The 17,172-nt window shown below is 47.0% G+C and overlaps 1 protein-coding gene across 2 annotated transcripts; it reads left to right on the plus strand.

Annotated features, from left to right (window-relative positions):
- The first annotated feature begins 349 nt into the window (after positions 1 to 349).
- Positions 350 to 15,021, plus strand: LOC124674790 (ent-kaur-16-ene synthase, chloroplastic-like). 2 transcript variants are annotated; one of them, XM_047210846.1, is made up of 14 exons: positions 350 to 552; positions 10,958 to 11,007; positions 11,087 to 11,363; positions 11,464 to 11,647; positions 11,985 to 12,202; positions 12,283 to 12,403; positions 12,472 to 12,569; positions 12,991 to 13,202; positions 13,283 to 13,395; positions 13,525 to 13,620; positions 13,704 to 13,919; positions 14,012 to 14,153; positions 14,229 to 14,474; positions 14,548 to 15,021. In XM_047210846.1, the coding sequence occupies exons 1-14, from the start codon at positions 399 to 401 to the stop codon at positions 14,878 to 14,880; spliced, it is 2,460 nt and encodes an 819-aa protein (XP_047066802.1). In that variant the 5' UTR covers positions 350 to 398; the 3' UTR covers positions 14,881 to 15,021. The 2 variants fall into 2 exon arrangements, with proteins under 2 accessions (XP_047066802.1, XP_047066803.1); XM_047210847.1 differs by having other exon boundaries at positions 14,601 to 14,753.
- The last annotated feature ends 2,151 nt before the right edge of the window (positions 15,022 to 17,172 follow it).

Here is a 17,172-nt window from a genome sequence, read left to right on the forward strand (position 1 = left end):
ACGATGCGATGAGGACGACGATCGGTTTCTCTCGCCGACAAGTTGGGGCCACCAGACGCGCGGGAAGTTTCCTCGCCGTTTCGCGCGCTTTCGTTTCGTCCGGAGTCCCCGAGAGCTCCCCGGGGGCCGGGGATGTCGTGGGATCGCCGGATGAATTTAGGCCCAAATCCGGACGAAAACGAGGAACCGGGGGCGCGACTGGGCCGAATTACGCCGTCCGGATGGAAAAAACGCTCGCCGGGCGCCTGTTCGGGGGACGAGTGGAGATGCTCTAAAAGACCAGGGTTTCAAACACCAGCCTTGTATTTAATATACTTGTAGTACTCCTGCAAGCCATGTAATAAAAACCTACAGACATACAAGGCAGAGACACACACTACGTTCCGCTGGCTCTCTTGATGTCGTCACCTAAAGTTCTCGGGTTCCTCCCAGCGCTCACAACACACCCTCTTCGTCCCAGCTTCCCCCAAGCGCGCTGCCAGAAACTCTTCCCTCGCCCTTTTTCCCTCTACTGGAGTGGCGTCAAGACTCGGCGGATTTCTTCTTGCAGTGGTAAGGAACCCAGCTTCCCTCGTGCCTTTCAATTCCTTATTTCTTTATTGGGAAAATCTAAACATAAGCGCCGCATGATGAGCCTCCCCGTGCGGCCAAAGAAAAAACTGCATCGATCTCCCTTAGGGTATCTCTAACGAAACGAACACTAAGTAACCGTTTGCGTTCGTCCGGTCCGAAAATACGTCTGGTACCTTTAGGGGGCCGGTTGTGGCGATGCAAATCTGGTCCAAATATGCGCCTCAGATGAGTCTTTGCGGACGCTGCGTGAACGTGCAAAGTGTCTGCTCGCGTCTGGCGGATGTTTCGTCTGCCCCGCCTGGCAGTGACCCAGCGTCGATGCGTCTTACCAGCGGCGCCGATGCGTCGCTTCGGCAGTCTGCGGCGCGCTGCCATCGCCTACTCTGCGCACATGTTAATGGCGATGCCACGCGTGTCACGGCCGTCTCCTGCCTCTGGCCTATATAAACATGGGCGCGCGCATCTCATCTCCTCCCATACTAACCCAAGACGCCGCACAACCTCCACCGTAGCGCCGCTGCCGCGCAACCTCCACCGTAGCCACCATGCGCAGCGCCGGCCGCGGCCGAGCTGCCGCCACTCCACCTCCACCTCCGACTCCACCTCCCCGGCCTCGAGCTCCGACGAGGACTTCAACGACGACGACAGCACAGGCGACCTCCTCGACCCGGTCAGGGACGCCAGGTCCTGGCTGACGCGGCGAAAGAAGCAGATGAGGAGCTGGCGGGCCACGCTGCGTTTGATGCCGAGATGGAACGCCGTAGGGTGGCAGCCGCCGCAGCCGCAGAGGAGGACGACTCTGACATCTCATGGTCTCCGACGACCCTGATGCGCCTACCCTGAAGGAGAAGGCGGAGGAGCAGAGGGCGATAGTCGAGTCCTTCGAGACGCTCAAGGATGATGTCGCCAACGCGAGGCCGCTCGCAGTGCCAGCTAGAGGATGTGGCGGCGCACCGAGCCCTAGCGGCCGCACGAGAGACGGCGGAGAAGCACACGAGGGAGCGACACAACGATGGAGCCGCCCCGTCAGGCAGCAAGTAGTCTAGCTTCTAGAACTACTTTGTATAGTTTGAATGTACTACTTTCTATGCTTTTTTCTATGTTGCAAATCTGAAAATGGGTCGCCCCGCTGGGAGCACACCCAGACACAAACGGACGCGCGGACATAGCGACGCAAACGGACGCTTGCGACCACTTTTGGACGTTCGATATGCGTCGCCCCGTTGGAGATGCCCTTAGAGCATCTCCAGTCGCGTCCCCAAAACCGTCGCCCAAACGGCGCCAGATCGAGCGTTTGGGAGACGTGTTTTATTCGCGCCGCGTTTGGGGGACGTCGATGAGGCGCTGTTGCCGCTCGTACTCCGCTAGCAACGCCGCCTTCGACGCTTCCTCTGGCTCCTCCTTCACCTCCGGCTTCGGGATGAGGAAGGCGCCGCCGCGCCTCTCTTGCTGCCGTGGGCTGCCGCTGCCGCCGCCTCGGATAGACGGGCGTCGCCGGCTCCTCCTTCACCACGCGATTGGGGACGGTGTAGGGCGCCGAGCGGTACGACCAGGATGGTGTTGATCGGACCGGTCCTGAGGAAGAAGAGTTCGAGGAGGACGAGTACGTCCTCCTCGGCTGCCATTGCGCTGCGGGAGATGATGGCGGTGAGGATGACACCTCCAACCTTGGAGCGCCGTTGCGCATGCCGTGGATGACGCTCTCCAGGGTGCACCCCGCAACGCCCTAGAACAGGGAGCGCCCGTCCCTGTTCCAGCTGTTCGGCCCGCCGATGAGGCCGGTGGTACTGCACATCTCCATGTCGTACTTGGCCTGGAAGTACGTGGCCCACCAGGCGTCGTTGTTCTTGGCCGCCCAGGTCGGATCGGCCAGGTCGTCGACGTCGAGTTCAGCCCGTCGGGTCCTGATGGCGTCCTTCCATCGCTCCATCCCTGGCGTCGGCGGCGGCGGGACGCCAATGCCATTCACGGCCATCTTCCAGCCGCCGCTGCTTGGCATGCGCATGTCCGGTGGGACGGGATATCCCGCGTGGTACAGCGCCCACGCCTCCTTCACGGTGAGGCTGCCACAGCCGAAGCCGTTCGCCGCGGCGATCTTGCGGGAGGATGAGGACGACATTGCTTGAAAGGGCGAGGAGAAGATCTGGGGGCGGCGAGGAGAAGATTTGGGAGGGGCGAGAGATTGGGACGAACTGCAGAGCCTCTTAATGTACAACGGCGTCAGCGGGTGGTTGCACACAATAACGTCGGCGCGAACGGCCACGCGGCCATGCACGACGAGACGCGTCCCTGCGTCGCCTGGGAAAACAGGGACGCCATTAACGTCGCTTGACCAAAGGTATGTGATGGGGTTTTAGGCTCCGAGCCACTGACGCGTCGGGCCCACGTCGCTTCGCCTCGCTTTTCGTTGTGTCTGGCGTGCCTAGAGCGTCCCCTGTGGGGCGGGGACGGCCTCGGGGCGCCGGACACCGTATCAGACCGCGCCGAACAAAAAAAAGATTTGGGATGCGCCTGAGAACGTTTTTTTTTATCCAGCGCGCCAAATCCCCACCCCACCTTATCCCATCTCCACCACACATTGCTTCTCTGTGAAAAGTGGAAACCCGAAGAGAAATAGCGCTGACATCGAACAAAGGAGGAGCAGGCCGTCGTCGCTGCCGAGCATGGAGCCGCGGGAGGCCGCCGTTCCTGCCGAGCACGGAAGCCGCGCGGGAGGCCGCTGTGCCGCCGTACGGAGCCACGCCGGAGGTCGTCGTCGCGGTCGTTACTGCCGAGCACGGAGCCGCGCGAGAGGCAGCTGTGGCCGGCCGCACGACGCAGCGTGGGAGCTCGCCGTCGCCGCCGAGCGCGGAGCCGCGCGGTTGGTATGTAATTGGTATGCATAATTAATTTGGTAATGATTTGTAAAACGTATACATATCTTAGCAGAGCAAAGACTCAACTCAGTTGACATGAGACATGCATGCACTCACGGTATGAAGGGGACAGGCATGCACTTACAACTTGTTGCAATTTTTTTATTTGCATGGACTAGAGCTGCTCAATTTGATTTCACTGCATGTTCATGCGCTGCTTGCTATAATTAACCCAGCTTTTTGGAAAGATTCCCCGAAACATCCCCGCGTACCCACTTTTCAGCTGGTAATTAGCGTTTCAGTACCCGCCGCACGGAACGACCCAACATGCGGCGCCGCACATACTTCGTGTGGGCAACAGTATGAATCTTAGCATCTCATCGATAGGTTGACTGAGACAAAAGCACAAAAAGTATCCAGCCTAAAGAAGGTACACCACCCGTTTCACAATAGAGTGCATTTTAGATTTGTCCTAAGTCAAACTATAAATGTAGGCAGTGTTTGGTAGCAAAATATCAGTCCTAAATATTTTCCAAAAAATTTCGGAGTCTTAAATACTTTGATGTACAGTATTTGCCTATGACTCAAAACTGTGGTGATATTGAAAATTTAGGTCAAAACAATCATGTCTAGCACACGATCATGCAATAGCAACATCAAGAACACCTATATAGGGATAAAGATGCATTACGAGGCGCTGGAGTGGCCATTACCGCCTGCTCTTTGCGGACTTAGTGGAGAAGTGCTGGAGGAGTGGCCATGACGATTTGGTGGTGACGGACGATCTAGACATCATCCTGCCCCCCTCTGACCGCCGCATGCACTATCCTGGTACAACATGGCGAGGTTTCGTGTCCTTCCCGTTGCTTGTATGTGGACTGCGATGGATGCAGAGCTTTAGAGATCTAGGGGAGCAGTAGAGATGACGGCTATCTTCTGTGTGTTGCATAGCCATCAAGGGCTGGCTCCCTCGCTTCATACGCACACGAAACGGGGACCACAACCATTAGTTGGTTAAGATGCCCCCGAGCAGGGCGTTTTGTTACATATGAGAACAAGTAACGTATGGTCCCGTGGGCATGTCACTTTAACGTTATGTTTTGACATTTCTATGTAATCTCGTTTTAACTGTTAGAGGTTAAACCTAACAGATCAACCAACATCCTCCCCCTTTTAGGTTTTAAATTCTTTTTCCCATTCTATTGGAATAATATAAACCATAGCGGGGTGTTACAACAACAAATGAAATGTCACTGAAACTCAACACTTATGGCATACCACACTATTTCGAAATGAATAACATTTTACTTATTGGGAGTGGTTCTTAAAGTGGTCCTCTTATTCCAGAATTATAAAGCTTTCAGTAATCACATGCCCGAAACATGCTCACTGAAAATATTGGGTGGTTAGCCTTTCGTTAGTGGATCCGCAAGCATATGAGTTGTATTTATATGCTTAACGTCAATTTTGTGGTTGTGGATTCTATCTTTCCCAACGCGATACTTAATGTTAATGTGCTTGGAAGCATCACTTGACTTGGTGTTACTAGAATAGAAACCCGAGGGTTCATTATCGTAGTGCAATACAAGTGGTTTTGAAATGTTGCCGACCACTTTGAGTCTTTAACCATACGGCCTGCCCAGTGACCTCATAACATGCTATATATATTCCTCTTGCATCATAGATGAAGCAGTTATCGTTTGTTTTGAGCTTTTCCATGATATGGCTCCTCCGGCAAGTTTAAATACATAACCTGGCATGAATTTTCTACCATCCACACATCCACCATGATCAACATCTAAATAACAAATAACCTCGAGCCAAACATCTTGTAAGGATGTAGGTTTTGGTGCCTTGCATATAACACACGCCTTTCTTTACGGCCTCCCAGTGGTATAGTACTGAATTTGATTGGAATATACCAAGCATCTCGGTGACAAAATCCAAGTCAGGGTGCATACATCCTTTTACATAATGCTTCCAACAGCTGAAACGTAAGAAACTAACTTCATCAGTTTGGTTTCTTGGATATCAAAATATCCCAAACTTATCGCACTTGACTATATGAGCAGGTGTGTCTGAGTACTTATGCATATTGTATTTCTTCAGTTCTTTCTTAAAGTATGTCTTTTGTGATAGTTGCAACATACCTTTAGACCTATCTCGATGAATCTCAAGGTCTAGGACATATGAAGCTTCTATCAAGTTCTTTTGTATCAAAATTTGAAGATATAAAATTCTTGGCCTCGTGTATGACATAGACTGTGTGCTGGACATTACATGCTACTATGGCACTACATAGTGCCCCGTATGGCAACCGTCAACATGATTTTGTGCTTCACAATTTAGAATCCAACACCATTTATGAATGAGATATTACACGTAATCTCATAGCACAACATAGTCTGTTGAATAGCATAGTCTATCTAGTTTCCATGCGCGCGTGGCATGGACTTATCCAATAGTCTCATTGCCAATAGCTGAGTCGTGCGTCTCGATGAAGCAACAGCCTCTTAGGGTAACCTGAGTCGGGAGTGGACGGCGTCGCGGTTTACCGCAATGACAGAGACAAAGATGAGCCGTGAGCGAGTTTGGAGGGACGTTGGCGCGGCGGTGATGACTGACACGAAGACAAGGACGTGACATCAGGGACACCTGCAACCTCTTAGGGTTGATGTGTCAGAGATGAGCCGTGCATCTCACGGAAGCAGTGGCCTCTTAGGGTAACACGAATCAAGAGTGGACGGCGTTGTGGTTTACCGCGACGACGGACACGAAGACGAGACATGAGCGAGTGTGAAGGGACGTCGACGCGACAACGCCGACGGACACAGAGACAAGCACGTGATGCCATGGACAATTGCGGCCTCATAGGGATGGCGAGTCAGAGACGAGCCGTGCGTCTCGATGAAGCAATGACCTCTTAGGGTAACCCGAGTCAAGAGTGGACGGCGTCGCGGTAAACCGTGACGACTGACAGAAAGACGAGCCCGAGCGAGTCGGAAGGGACATTGATGCGGCAGTCACGATGGACACGGAGAAGGGCACATGACAAGCCACGGACACATGCAACCTCTTAGGGTTGGCGAGTCGGAGACAAGCTGTGTGACTCGATGAAGCATCGGCCTCTTAGGGTAACCTGAGTCAGGAGTAGATGGCGCCGCGGTCTACCGTGGCTATGGACACGAAGACGATCCGTGAGCGAGCCGAAAGGGACGTCGATGGACATCGACGACTGACACGGAGACGAGCATATGACGCCAACTCTGTTATATTTTTTCTGTTTTCTAAATGGAAAAGGCAACTAGATTACATAAAAGGAAATATATTATTATATTCAGCTTTTTAAACGTTATCTAAAAGTTTCAGCAAATTTCATTTGAAAGTGATTTTGGTGCTATTCCCCTCCCGTTTTAAATTCCTAGATTTTTTTAAAAAAACAGCCTTTTAAAAAATTAATGTAAAGGGCAACCCGTGCGGCCCTGCAGCACGGAAAGGGAATATGCGTCGGGGGTGGGAGCACAAGCTAGCGCGGGTGACAAAAAAGGCAATAGACGGGAACCTTTCCCAGAGCGGTTTTAGCTGTCGGGAGATTAAATACCCCTAAGCTAGCCCAGCCCGCTTTTAAACAATTATGTGAAGGGTAAAGATTTGTAGGAAGACAATAAGTAATTAGGGCGTGTTTGTTAGCCCGGGTCACTAGAGAAAGACATTCTCAACCCATACAAGCTGACCTTATACAAGCTCAGGTGAGATTGTACCACTCGTTTGGTAGATCGGGTGTGCTCACACATGCTAAACAGAGATGGTGTTTGGTGAGGCAATCTGAGCTCAACCGAGCTGGTTTGATTTTATTACACAAAGAACCTCAAACAAAAAAATTAAAAGCAATCAGGTCCCTAAAAGCTAAAACGAAAAGCAATCGGATCCCTGAGAAACCGCCGCCGGCGAGAGAAGCGGCCGCCGGCGAGATGAGCGGCCGTCGGTGAGAGCGGCCGCCGGTGAGAGGCCGTGGCGGGTGCTCGGCGGAGGGCGGCGCGTGGCCGAGACCGTGGCGGCCGGTCGAGGTCGAGGCTGTGGAGGCCGGTCGAGGTCGAGGCTGTGGAGGCCGGTCGAGGCCATGGCGGATGCTCGACGGAGGGCGGCGCGAGGCTGTGGAGGCCGGTGGCCGTGGCGGGTGCTCGACGGAGGGCGGCGCGAGGCCGAGGCCGTGGAGGCCGGTCGAGGTCGAGGCTGTGGAGGCCGGTCGAGGCCATGGCGGCGCGAGGCAGAGGAGTGGCGGCCGGCCGAGGTAGTGGCGGTCGGGGCGGACTGCTTCTGCGACGGGGCCGGGGCAGGGAGGTGGGCGGGCGTCGACGAGGTGAGCGGCGGGAGGAGGCGATGCAGGGATGAGTTCCGGGAGAGAGAGGACTTGGGGGAGAATGAGCTGTGGGGTGGGGGTCTGGGGGGTGCCGCGGGCCACGCTACAGTGCTTTGCGGGATGGGTTCAACCGGGTTGAGGAGAGAACCTCGATTTGGCCTTCTCTACCGGGCATGGCTGAGACCTTATTTTCGTGCGAGGTGGGCACTGCCCGATTCGGCCGACCCGATCTAACAAACACCGGATGACCCAAAATTCTCGGTTGGGAGGAGATTTTCTGGGTAGACCCGACCTACCAAACACACCCTTAGTGTATACAACAAGCTTCAAACATTATATACAGTCTCGTTCACACTATTGCTCCTCTTGATAATCCACTAGTAGAAAAGAGGTCTTCCAATCCAACCTATTAGTCCCCAAATATATTGGCTCGAAACTAATGAAGTCTTTAGTCCCGGTTCTGCTGGGGAATCGGGACTAGTGCTCCAGCCTCCATCGCCAGCGGGTTCGAACAGGACCTTTAGTGTCCCCAACCTGGACTAAATGTTTTTCCGGGTTTTTTAGTCCCCACGCACCCTCCTCGGTGGATCGCCTTTTTTTTGTTTTGTAAAATACAAAAGAAAATGATAGAAAATTCAAAAAAGAAAATTTCAGATTCTTGTATGTTATGCAACCTACTATTCGGTGAAATTAAGAAATTCGAATTTTAAGTTTGAAAAATGGTAAAACGACTTTTCTGGTTGCATACGACATCGGGAAAAAACGTATAATATATCAAAATCATCGTGGAAAAAAGTTACATCCGAATCTACTAGGGTACCCGGTTAGCCAATTTTTAGATCCTTAAAATTCCAAAGGGAAGTATGAAAGTAGGAAAATTTTAGTTTTTGCCAGAAATTCAGGATTTTATATATTTTTATTTATAAAAATAAAAAAATTGCAAACATTATTATTACATCATTACTTCTAAAAAAGTATGAAAAGTTTTTATATTTGGTTTCGCCAAAAAAATTAAAATAATAAAAAATTTCATTTATTTATTCAGGATTATTGTTACAAATTTACTTTTGTTGAAACAAAAGAATTATCTGGACCATCAAAAAATATAGAAGTGTGACATCGTAATCAATAGGTTAACATGATTGATATGATAATAGTATCAATAATATGCGCGCAGAGCACTTGAAAGCAGGACGAAAGAAACTGAGAAGTTAAGTGCTAGTGCTGGAGCATTCTAATGATGGGTGACCGAGCGGGAAGTTTGACCACAAGTGAGAAATTTGACTCGAGATTAAGTGTAGTTAGAGACTAAACTATCCAAATAACTAAAATAATATAAATTCTGGAAAAAAAGAGGCCTTTTTACAAACCGGGAATAAAGGTACTCCGCCCCGATGCACGTCTGCAGCCAACGTGAATGGACCATTAGTTCCGGTTGCATAACCAGGACTAAAGCCTCTTATGAACCGGGACTAAGAGCATCTCCAACAGGCGCGCAAAATTTCGGCGTGCAATACCTCCCTTGCGACGCGCTGTAAACATTTGACGCGCGCTTGGCCGAACTTTGCCCAACCGGACGCACCAAAATGCAGCGCGTGCGTGGGCGGTAAAATTGGACCTCCTTCGGACGCGTCAAAATACAGCGCGCGCGGCCACGCAAACGTCTAGTTCAATTGTATATTGTTTGAAACGGATCAAACAAATCAAATAAATTATCAAAATTTAACTGAAAATTATGAAATATAAAAGTTCAACAAATACCAACATGTTATTTAACCTAAACTACTCTACTCGGAGTCCTCCCACTCGAAGTCCGACGATCCGCTAGTCGGAGTCATGTCGAAGACCGGAGTGGTCGTCCACTCAAAGGAGGAGGAGGTGGTGGGCATGTTCGTCGACGGTCCGGCGCCTCTCTTCTTCTCCTCCGCCCTCTTCGCCCTCCGCGCCGCCTTCTCCGCCCTCTCCGCCTTCCTCGCCGTCGACTCAGCGTGGCGCCTGTCGCGGTCGGCCTTCTTCTTCGCCGCCGCCTTCGCCTTGTGCTCCTTCTTCTCCGCGTAAAATGCTTCCATGGCGGCGACGTCCTCCGGGAACGCGCGCGCCCACTCGAGGCGCAGGCGCTCGTCCTGCTCCGCCACGCGCAGGCGCTGCTCGAGCTCGCGAGCGCGCCGCCGCTGTTCGGTGGTGACGGCGGGCCATGGCGGCGCGAGCATCTCTGCCTGCTCGCGCGTCGCTTCGTCTTTATAGCGAGCGCGGCAGCCGACGCGGCAACTTTCCCGCGCGGGATGGCGCAAAAGCGTGGGCGCGGCAAAGATTTTACCGCGCGCGCCTTTTTCCCGCGTCCGCTGGGGGTTCGCGCGGGTGCCCTCGCGCGCCAAACTTGCGGTTTTTTTTTGCCGCTCGCGCGTTTTGCCGCGCCTGTTGGAGATGCTCTAAAGACCCTTTTTCTACTAGTGATCTCATCATCCTCGTAATCATGATAAGGTACCCTTCTTTATCTTTTTTAATCTACCACTAACCTTCATCATCTTGATGGAGATACCTTCGCAATCCTCCCTCCTATCACAGAGAATTTTCTTAGCCTCCTACCGACATTTGTTGTTGATTTCTTCTTGCTTCCGCATCTTGAGTTTGGAGTTCACATGGTTATTAGTTTTAACTCCATTCCAAAGAAAGACGAACGTATGCTTAACCACAATGTCAATGAACTCCGCTCTTGTTTTCCACCTACCACGGCATAGTTTTATGCCGATATCGATAATGAAAGGGAGGACTATATATGGCCTTGCTAGCCGTCGCGAAAGGTCGATCTGACGCGTAAAAAGCTATTGGTGGTATTTTTACGACGCGTCGTCTCAAAAAAGTGCCAGGTATAACCATGTGTTCTTGTAGTGTCATGTTGTCTGTTTCTATCATGTTCTTATGATTACATTGTTCTATATTGTTGCCCTTCTATTACATAGGATATACACACCATTACTCGGTATCTTGAAAAGCTATTTTGCAGCATCATACGGTAATAGTACTATAATTTCACAAAGTCAAACATATAGGTCGGGTGTAATGCTTAAACCTTTTAAGTAATATAAATTGCCCTTTATCGAAATATATATATATATATACACATACATATATATAGAAATGGTATTCAACACCTTCATTTGTACAACAGCACATGTTGAGAGGAAGTTGGCAGGACAAAATGCAAGCCTACAAAATACGGTATAAATGTCACCCCTGATTCTTTCTTTTCATTAAGTGATTGGGCTTTCGATTCATGGTGTTATGTCATGCATCTTAGGAGCGGGAGGCTAGAATACGGAAGAATCTGCAGAAACCAGAATTCCTGCCATCTTCATATGAGACGGCGTGGGTGGCAATGGTTCCTTCTTCCACCTCCCTTCAGGCTCCATACTTCCCACAATGTGTTGAATGGATAATGCAGAACCAGCAGGAAAATGGATCTTGGGGTATCAACGAATTTGCCTCTTCAGTCAGCAAAGATATTCTCTTATCGACATTGGCATGTGTTATTGCACTAAAGAAATGGAATGTTGGCCTTGAGCAAATACGGAGAGGTATGGGCGCGCGCGCGCACACACACACACACACAATCTTCCCGTGTTAAAACACTTTCCTATTTTAGATACTTTATGGGGATGGAAATGTTAATGGCAGGACTGCATTTTATTGGAAGAAACATGCCCATTGTTATGGATGAGCAGATCACTACTCCAAATGGATTCAATCTCACTTTTCCCAGTATGATTAGGCTTGCCATTCAGATAGGTTTGGAATTTCCTGTTAGGCAAGCTGATGTTGATGAGATTATTCTCCGCCTCCGTGAGATGGAATTGAAAAGGTTTGGCAATAAAAACACCCGCATTAAAATTTGTTATATTTCCATCGTAATATCCAATTTCTTGCTTTATGCATTGATAAATATGGGTAATATTTTTGTTTGTATAATAAAATGACATTTGAGTGGGCACTTGCATTCTTCTTCTAACGAGGATTATGTTTTTTTCACAAATTTGCTTTATATCTTTTCCATATTTCTAAATACCATAATGTGCACGGACAAAAAAGGTTCTCATGTTGATCTTGTTTTCATTTTCTTAACAATGAAATTAGCAGTCATAATTTGAGTACTACCAGCAAGTAACAACACGAAGTCTTTATACTTGATTTGTATTCAGACTGGCTGGGGAGAAATATTCAGCAAGAGAAACATATTTGTCCTATGTTGCTGATGGGTCAGTAAACCTGCTAGACTGGAATGAAGTTATGAAGTTCCAGAGAAAGAATGGATCATTGTTCAACTCTCCCTCCACAACTGCGGCTGCATTAGTCCAGAAATATGATGATAATGCTCTCCAGTACCTACAGTTTCTTCTCAATACATTTGGTAGTGCAGGTATGTCTTTATATTTCGTTACAAAAAATCTGCAAGGGTGTACACTATTTGAAATGCTTAATGTCATTATACCTTTCTAGTACCATTGACGTACCCACGGAATATACACTATCAGCTCTCAATGCTAGATACGCTCCAAAAGCTCGGAATATCTCACCGTTTTTCTAGTGAGATCAATGGTATCCTTGACAGAACATATAGGTAACGATCATGTGTAACTATTTATATGTTCTTATTTGTTTGTAAAATTGATTATATTAGTTTTGCAGACTTTGGTTAGAAGGAGATGAGGAAGTCATGCTCGATGTAGAAACATGCGCAATGGCGTTTCGCATATTACGGATGAATGCATATGATGTTTCATCAGGTACTTCCACAGGCAGGGCGTTCCATACCTTTACTGCTTTAATTACTCAAACGAAAGTCTAACCAGCTCCTAAATAATGAAGCCACGATGGGCAATCAGACACAATGGTATTGAAAAGCTCAACGGGCAACAAACAACTTTAATTGAACACGTATTGGCCATTAATGATTTTTTCCATCCTTTTTTTCAAACTTTAATTGAACAACTTTTTTTGTCTAATGTTAACGATGTTCACCGAAATTTGAAGAAATTTTTTTGAACCCGGTAGATTTCTCGCCACAGAAACATTTGCAGCTCCAAGCCGGTAGGGAACCACAACTTTGAGTTGCCCTTGATGTACACTCGACTCGCTCCTGCGGGAGTGACTGGAGGTCGGGGATCATTACTATTCTTTTAAATCATTATTTTTTCTGTGGCATAGATGGGTTGTCTCATGTTGCTGCCTCCACTTTCCAAGACCGGCAGCACAAATATTTGAAGGATACAAAATCCATATTGGAATTGTACAAGGCTTCAGAAATTATTTTATCAGAAAACGAATATATCCTAGAGAATATAGGTTGCTGGTCAGGCATCTTATTAAAAGAGAAGCTATGCTTGGAAGGGATTCACAATATACCAAGTTTTGCTGAGGTACTTAACATCAAATTCAAAACTCAGTTTTTTCTGTTACCAGTTACAGTTTACGTTTAGTCAACTTCGTTTCATTTCAGGTGGAGCATGCTCTTAAGTTTCCTTTTTATGCCATAGTGGAACCTCTAGATCAAAAGAGGAACATTGAACATTTTGATGCTATTTCCTCTCAGATACTACAAACCAACTATCTGTAAGATTTTCATTTCTAAAAAAGAATTATTGCTGAACTCATGTTAACATTGGTGTTGGATGAGCAACCAAAAACAACAATAAGAAATATAGGTGTTGGAAAGAGAATTCAAATAATTTTCTGAATCAGGCCATCTCATCTCACCCAAGATCTTCTGGCTTTGGCTGTTGAGGATTTCAGTTTTACTCAGTCTATATACCAAGAAGAACTCAAATACATCGATAGGTAATTAATGTGACTACAATATATTTGATCCCATGTCTGCTGAGTTTCTCTTGCTCAGAAAGTGCATCTTTTTGTTCATGCAGTTGGGAGAAAGAGAATGGGCTGGACCAGCTTCAGTTTGCACGGCAGAGGCTGCCAATTTGCTATTTCTGTGTTGCTGCAACAATATCACCTCCTGAATTATCCGATGCTCGCATTGCATGTGCCAAAAATGTTCTTCTCACAGTTTTTTTTGATGACTTCTTCGATGTTGGAGGATCGAAAGAAGAAACAGACAACCTGATAGAATTGATTGAGAAGTACAGTCCTCTAACTTGATGTCTGTCTCATAATTCTGCAGTAGTCATGGTGTGTTGCATATTGCTTATAAGTTAGCTTACATGTAAATTAGGTGGGATGAGCCTCGAGAAGATGCATTCCACTCCGAGCAAGTAAAAATACTATATACTGCTCTCTATAGTACAGTGAACCATCTTGGAGCAAAGGCGTCTGCAGTTCAAAATCGTGATGTAACACAACTCCCGGTTGAAATGGTGAGTTTCGAGTATGATCCCCTGGTGCTTGATTGAAATTATATTCACCATTGACATGTTAACGTCCATCTGCAGTGGCAGAAAGGCATGAGGTGTATGATGACTGAGTCCGAGTGGCAAAGGGCCAAATATGCGCCAACAGTTGAAGAATACATGGCGAATTCAACTGTCTCAATTGTAGTTGACCTCATGTTACTTCCAGCAAAGTATTTTCTTGGAGAAATGATCTCGGACTACATGGTCAAACATGAAGAGTACAATGAATTGCGTAGGCTAATGAGCACAATTTGCCGTCTCCTAAATGACACTCGATCCGTCGAGGTATTTAAAAAAATCCATGACCACGAGCTAGTGATTGGCTAATTAATTTCTGACAAAATTTCTATTGTTTTAGAGGGAGTCTGCAGCGGGTAAACTGAATAGTGTGACATTGCTTGCTCTTCACAGTGGAGGTTTCCTGTCCATAGAAGAGGCTCAAAAGGTGGTAAATAAGAGTATTGCCGAATGTAGGAGAGAGTTGCTACAGTTGGTTCTGAGAGAAGATAGTGTTGTTCCTAGATCATGCAAGGAACTATTCTGGAAGCACTGCAAGACAGCTTTCTGGTTCTACTTCCAAGTAGATGGATTAACATCTCCCAAGGAAATGGTCGCTGAAGTGAATGCACTATTCAACGAGCCACTGAAACTACAGACTAGCAACCCATCATTGTCTGATCAACCTAAGTAAGGCTTAGTGCCTCAAGTAGTTGTTTGAGCATTCTTGATGGAAGTACAGTTTCCAGCCTCTGGAATGGATTTCCTAAGTACTAGGTGTGATTTCCTCCCGTGGGGTTTAATTCTTTGCTGTCAGTCGTATTATTTTCCATCATCAAGATCTCGTACTTCGTTCGATTCATATTATTTGCCACTAATATGGATATACATAGAACTAAAATATGTCTATATACTTCTATATTAGTGGCAACTAATATAATTTTTTTCGATGATGGGTACTTTATTAATCAAAAGTATCTATCCATCACAGGATTGCACAAATTCCGCTCTTGACACATGCTTCTCTACACATCCCATTGACATACCTAAACACACCTTTATCACTACCCTATCATGGTGTAGCGGTTGATGATATCAAAACATCCGCAAAGATGGTGATTAAATATGATCTCACGGTCTAAGGATTAGGTTACAATATTTCATGACGGTATCACAATGTTAAACTTTGTGATATGATCATATTGCAATACCTTATGGGTGTGAGTTCATCATGTTCACCAACATAACTCCATTGTTAATGACTACATGTCGCATGATCACAAAACCTTGATCATCTTATTAACCAATGGACTACATCAATAGGGACGGAGTTTGCTTATGTACCACACGTGTATTAATGTTCACGCTTAATACAGTTATAGCATGGTGTAAAACATATCATGAAAAAAATACAAATATGATAAATAAAAACTCTTTATTTATTTTCCACTACGGCACATACCAAACAATACATAGAATCCATGGAGAATTTACCACTCTCATTTAGATTACAACGAAATTCATCAAATCCATGCGACAACTGAACCAGGCGATGTAACAAAACATTTCAAGATGTTTGTCTTGGACCAATGAGACTTCTTCTGAACGACACATTTGGTGGGTATGTTTCCATCACCTTAGCGATTGTATCAGTTTTGTGGCGTACGATACTGTACAAAGCCGGATATTATTCTCAGAGTGTAGTAGTACCTTGCCATTTGTCCTCCTAGAACCCAATTTCCGATCCATTCTTAATCGAGAAAGGTCCATATGGACATAATAATTTCTTTGTTGTTATGAGGCCAGCCCACAAGTGTGCATCACCAAGTTTCTAAATAACCTGAGATAATGCTCTTGAACCAACATACTTTCTCCTAAGAAGGATTTGCCAAACCCCTTCTTAGTAAGAAGGTTGAAAAGCCATTTACCAAGGAGGACCCTATTCTTAACATCAAGGTCTTGTATCCCAAGTCCCCTTTGGTCTTTGGGACGACAAACTGCACTCCACTTAGCCAATCAATATTTTCAATCATGTTAAGATACATTTTGGAAGTTGGAAGAATGAAATAATATACAATACTATATTGCTCAGTACTGAATTTATGAGAACCAATCTTCCTCCCAAATATAATAGTTTGCTTTTCCAGCTAGCAAGTCTAATTTGCAGATGTTCCTCAACCAGTTTCCATTCAGCATTTGTCAACCTCCGCTAATGTATCGGAATGCCCAAATAATTAATAGGAAACTGGCCTTGTTCACAGCCAAATGATTTCGCATACAAGGCAATATCGTCTTTAGCCTTGCTAAAATAAAACAACTCACTCTTATTAAAATTTATCTTTAGACCCAAAAATTGCACAAAAGCCAAAATAATAAACTTCAAATTTCTTGCTTCTTTGATGTCATGTTCCACAAAAAGGATTGTATAGTCAGCGTATTGGAGGATGGATAGCCCCGTATCAACCAGGTGAGGAATCGCAACATCAATTTGGCCACCATACTTTGCGCATTCAATCATGACAGCGAGCATATCAGTCACTATATTAAATAGCATTGGCGATAATGAATCACCATAAGCCTCTTTTTGATTTGGAAGTACTTGTCAATGTCATCATTAACTTTAATGGAAAAAACTTCCTCCCGAAACGAAGCTAGGGATTAAAGCACGCTAGGTACGGATGATGAGATATCAGTTTTGCCAAAGGTCAGACTTGACCAAAATAACGTGTCTGACGAGGTAATCGATCCCCAATTGCTCGATCCTGCTCCAGCCTCGATCCAGGTAGACCACTCCTCCTGCCCCTCCACTGCCATGGCTCAGACAGGGCCACGCGCGGCCGAGTCCCCTACACCGTGTACCTGCCTCGTCGATGCTCGTGGTCGTGGTTAGTTGCCGTCGGTGGTCGTCGTGGAGCACCGCCGAGATGAGTGTCTCGGTGCCTTGTCGCTGAAGCGATAAGCCGCCTATCAGCCTCGGATCCCGCGG

This window comes from Lolium rigidum, chromosome 7 (assembly GCF_022539505.1).
Source record: "Lolium rigidum isolate FL_2022 chromosome 7, APGP_CSIRO_Lrig_0.1, whole genome shotgun sequence".
NCBI lineage: Eukaryota > Viridiplantae > Streptophyta > Magnoliopsida > Poales > Poaceae > Lolium > Lolium rigidum.

Bases quoted from the DNA above. Each gene is read 5' to 3' on its own strand.
- LOC124674790 (XM_047210846.1), top strand. From the start codon at position 399: ATGTCGTCACCTAAAGTTCTCGGGTTCCTCCCAGCGCTCACAACACAC. The intron at 11,364-11,463 runs GTATGGGCGCGC...TGTTAATGGCAG, and splicing joins CCTTGAGCAAATACGGAGAG to GACTGCATTTTATTGGAAGA. The intron at 14,475-14,547 runs GTATTTAAAAAA...CTATTGTTTTAG, and splicing joins ATGACACTCGATCCGTCGAG to AGGGAGTCTGCAGCGGGTAA.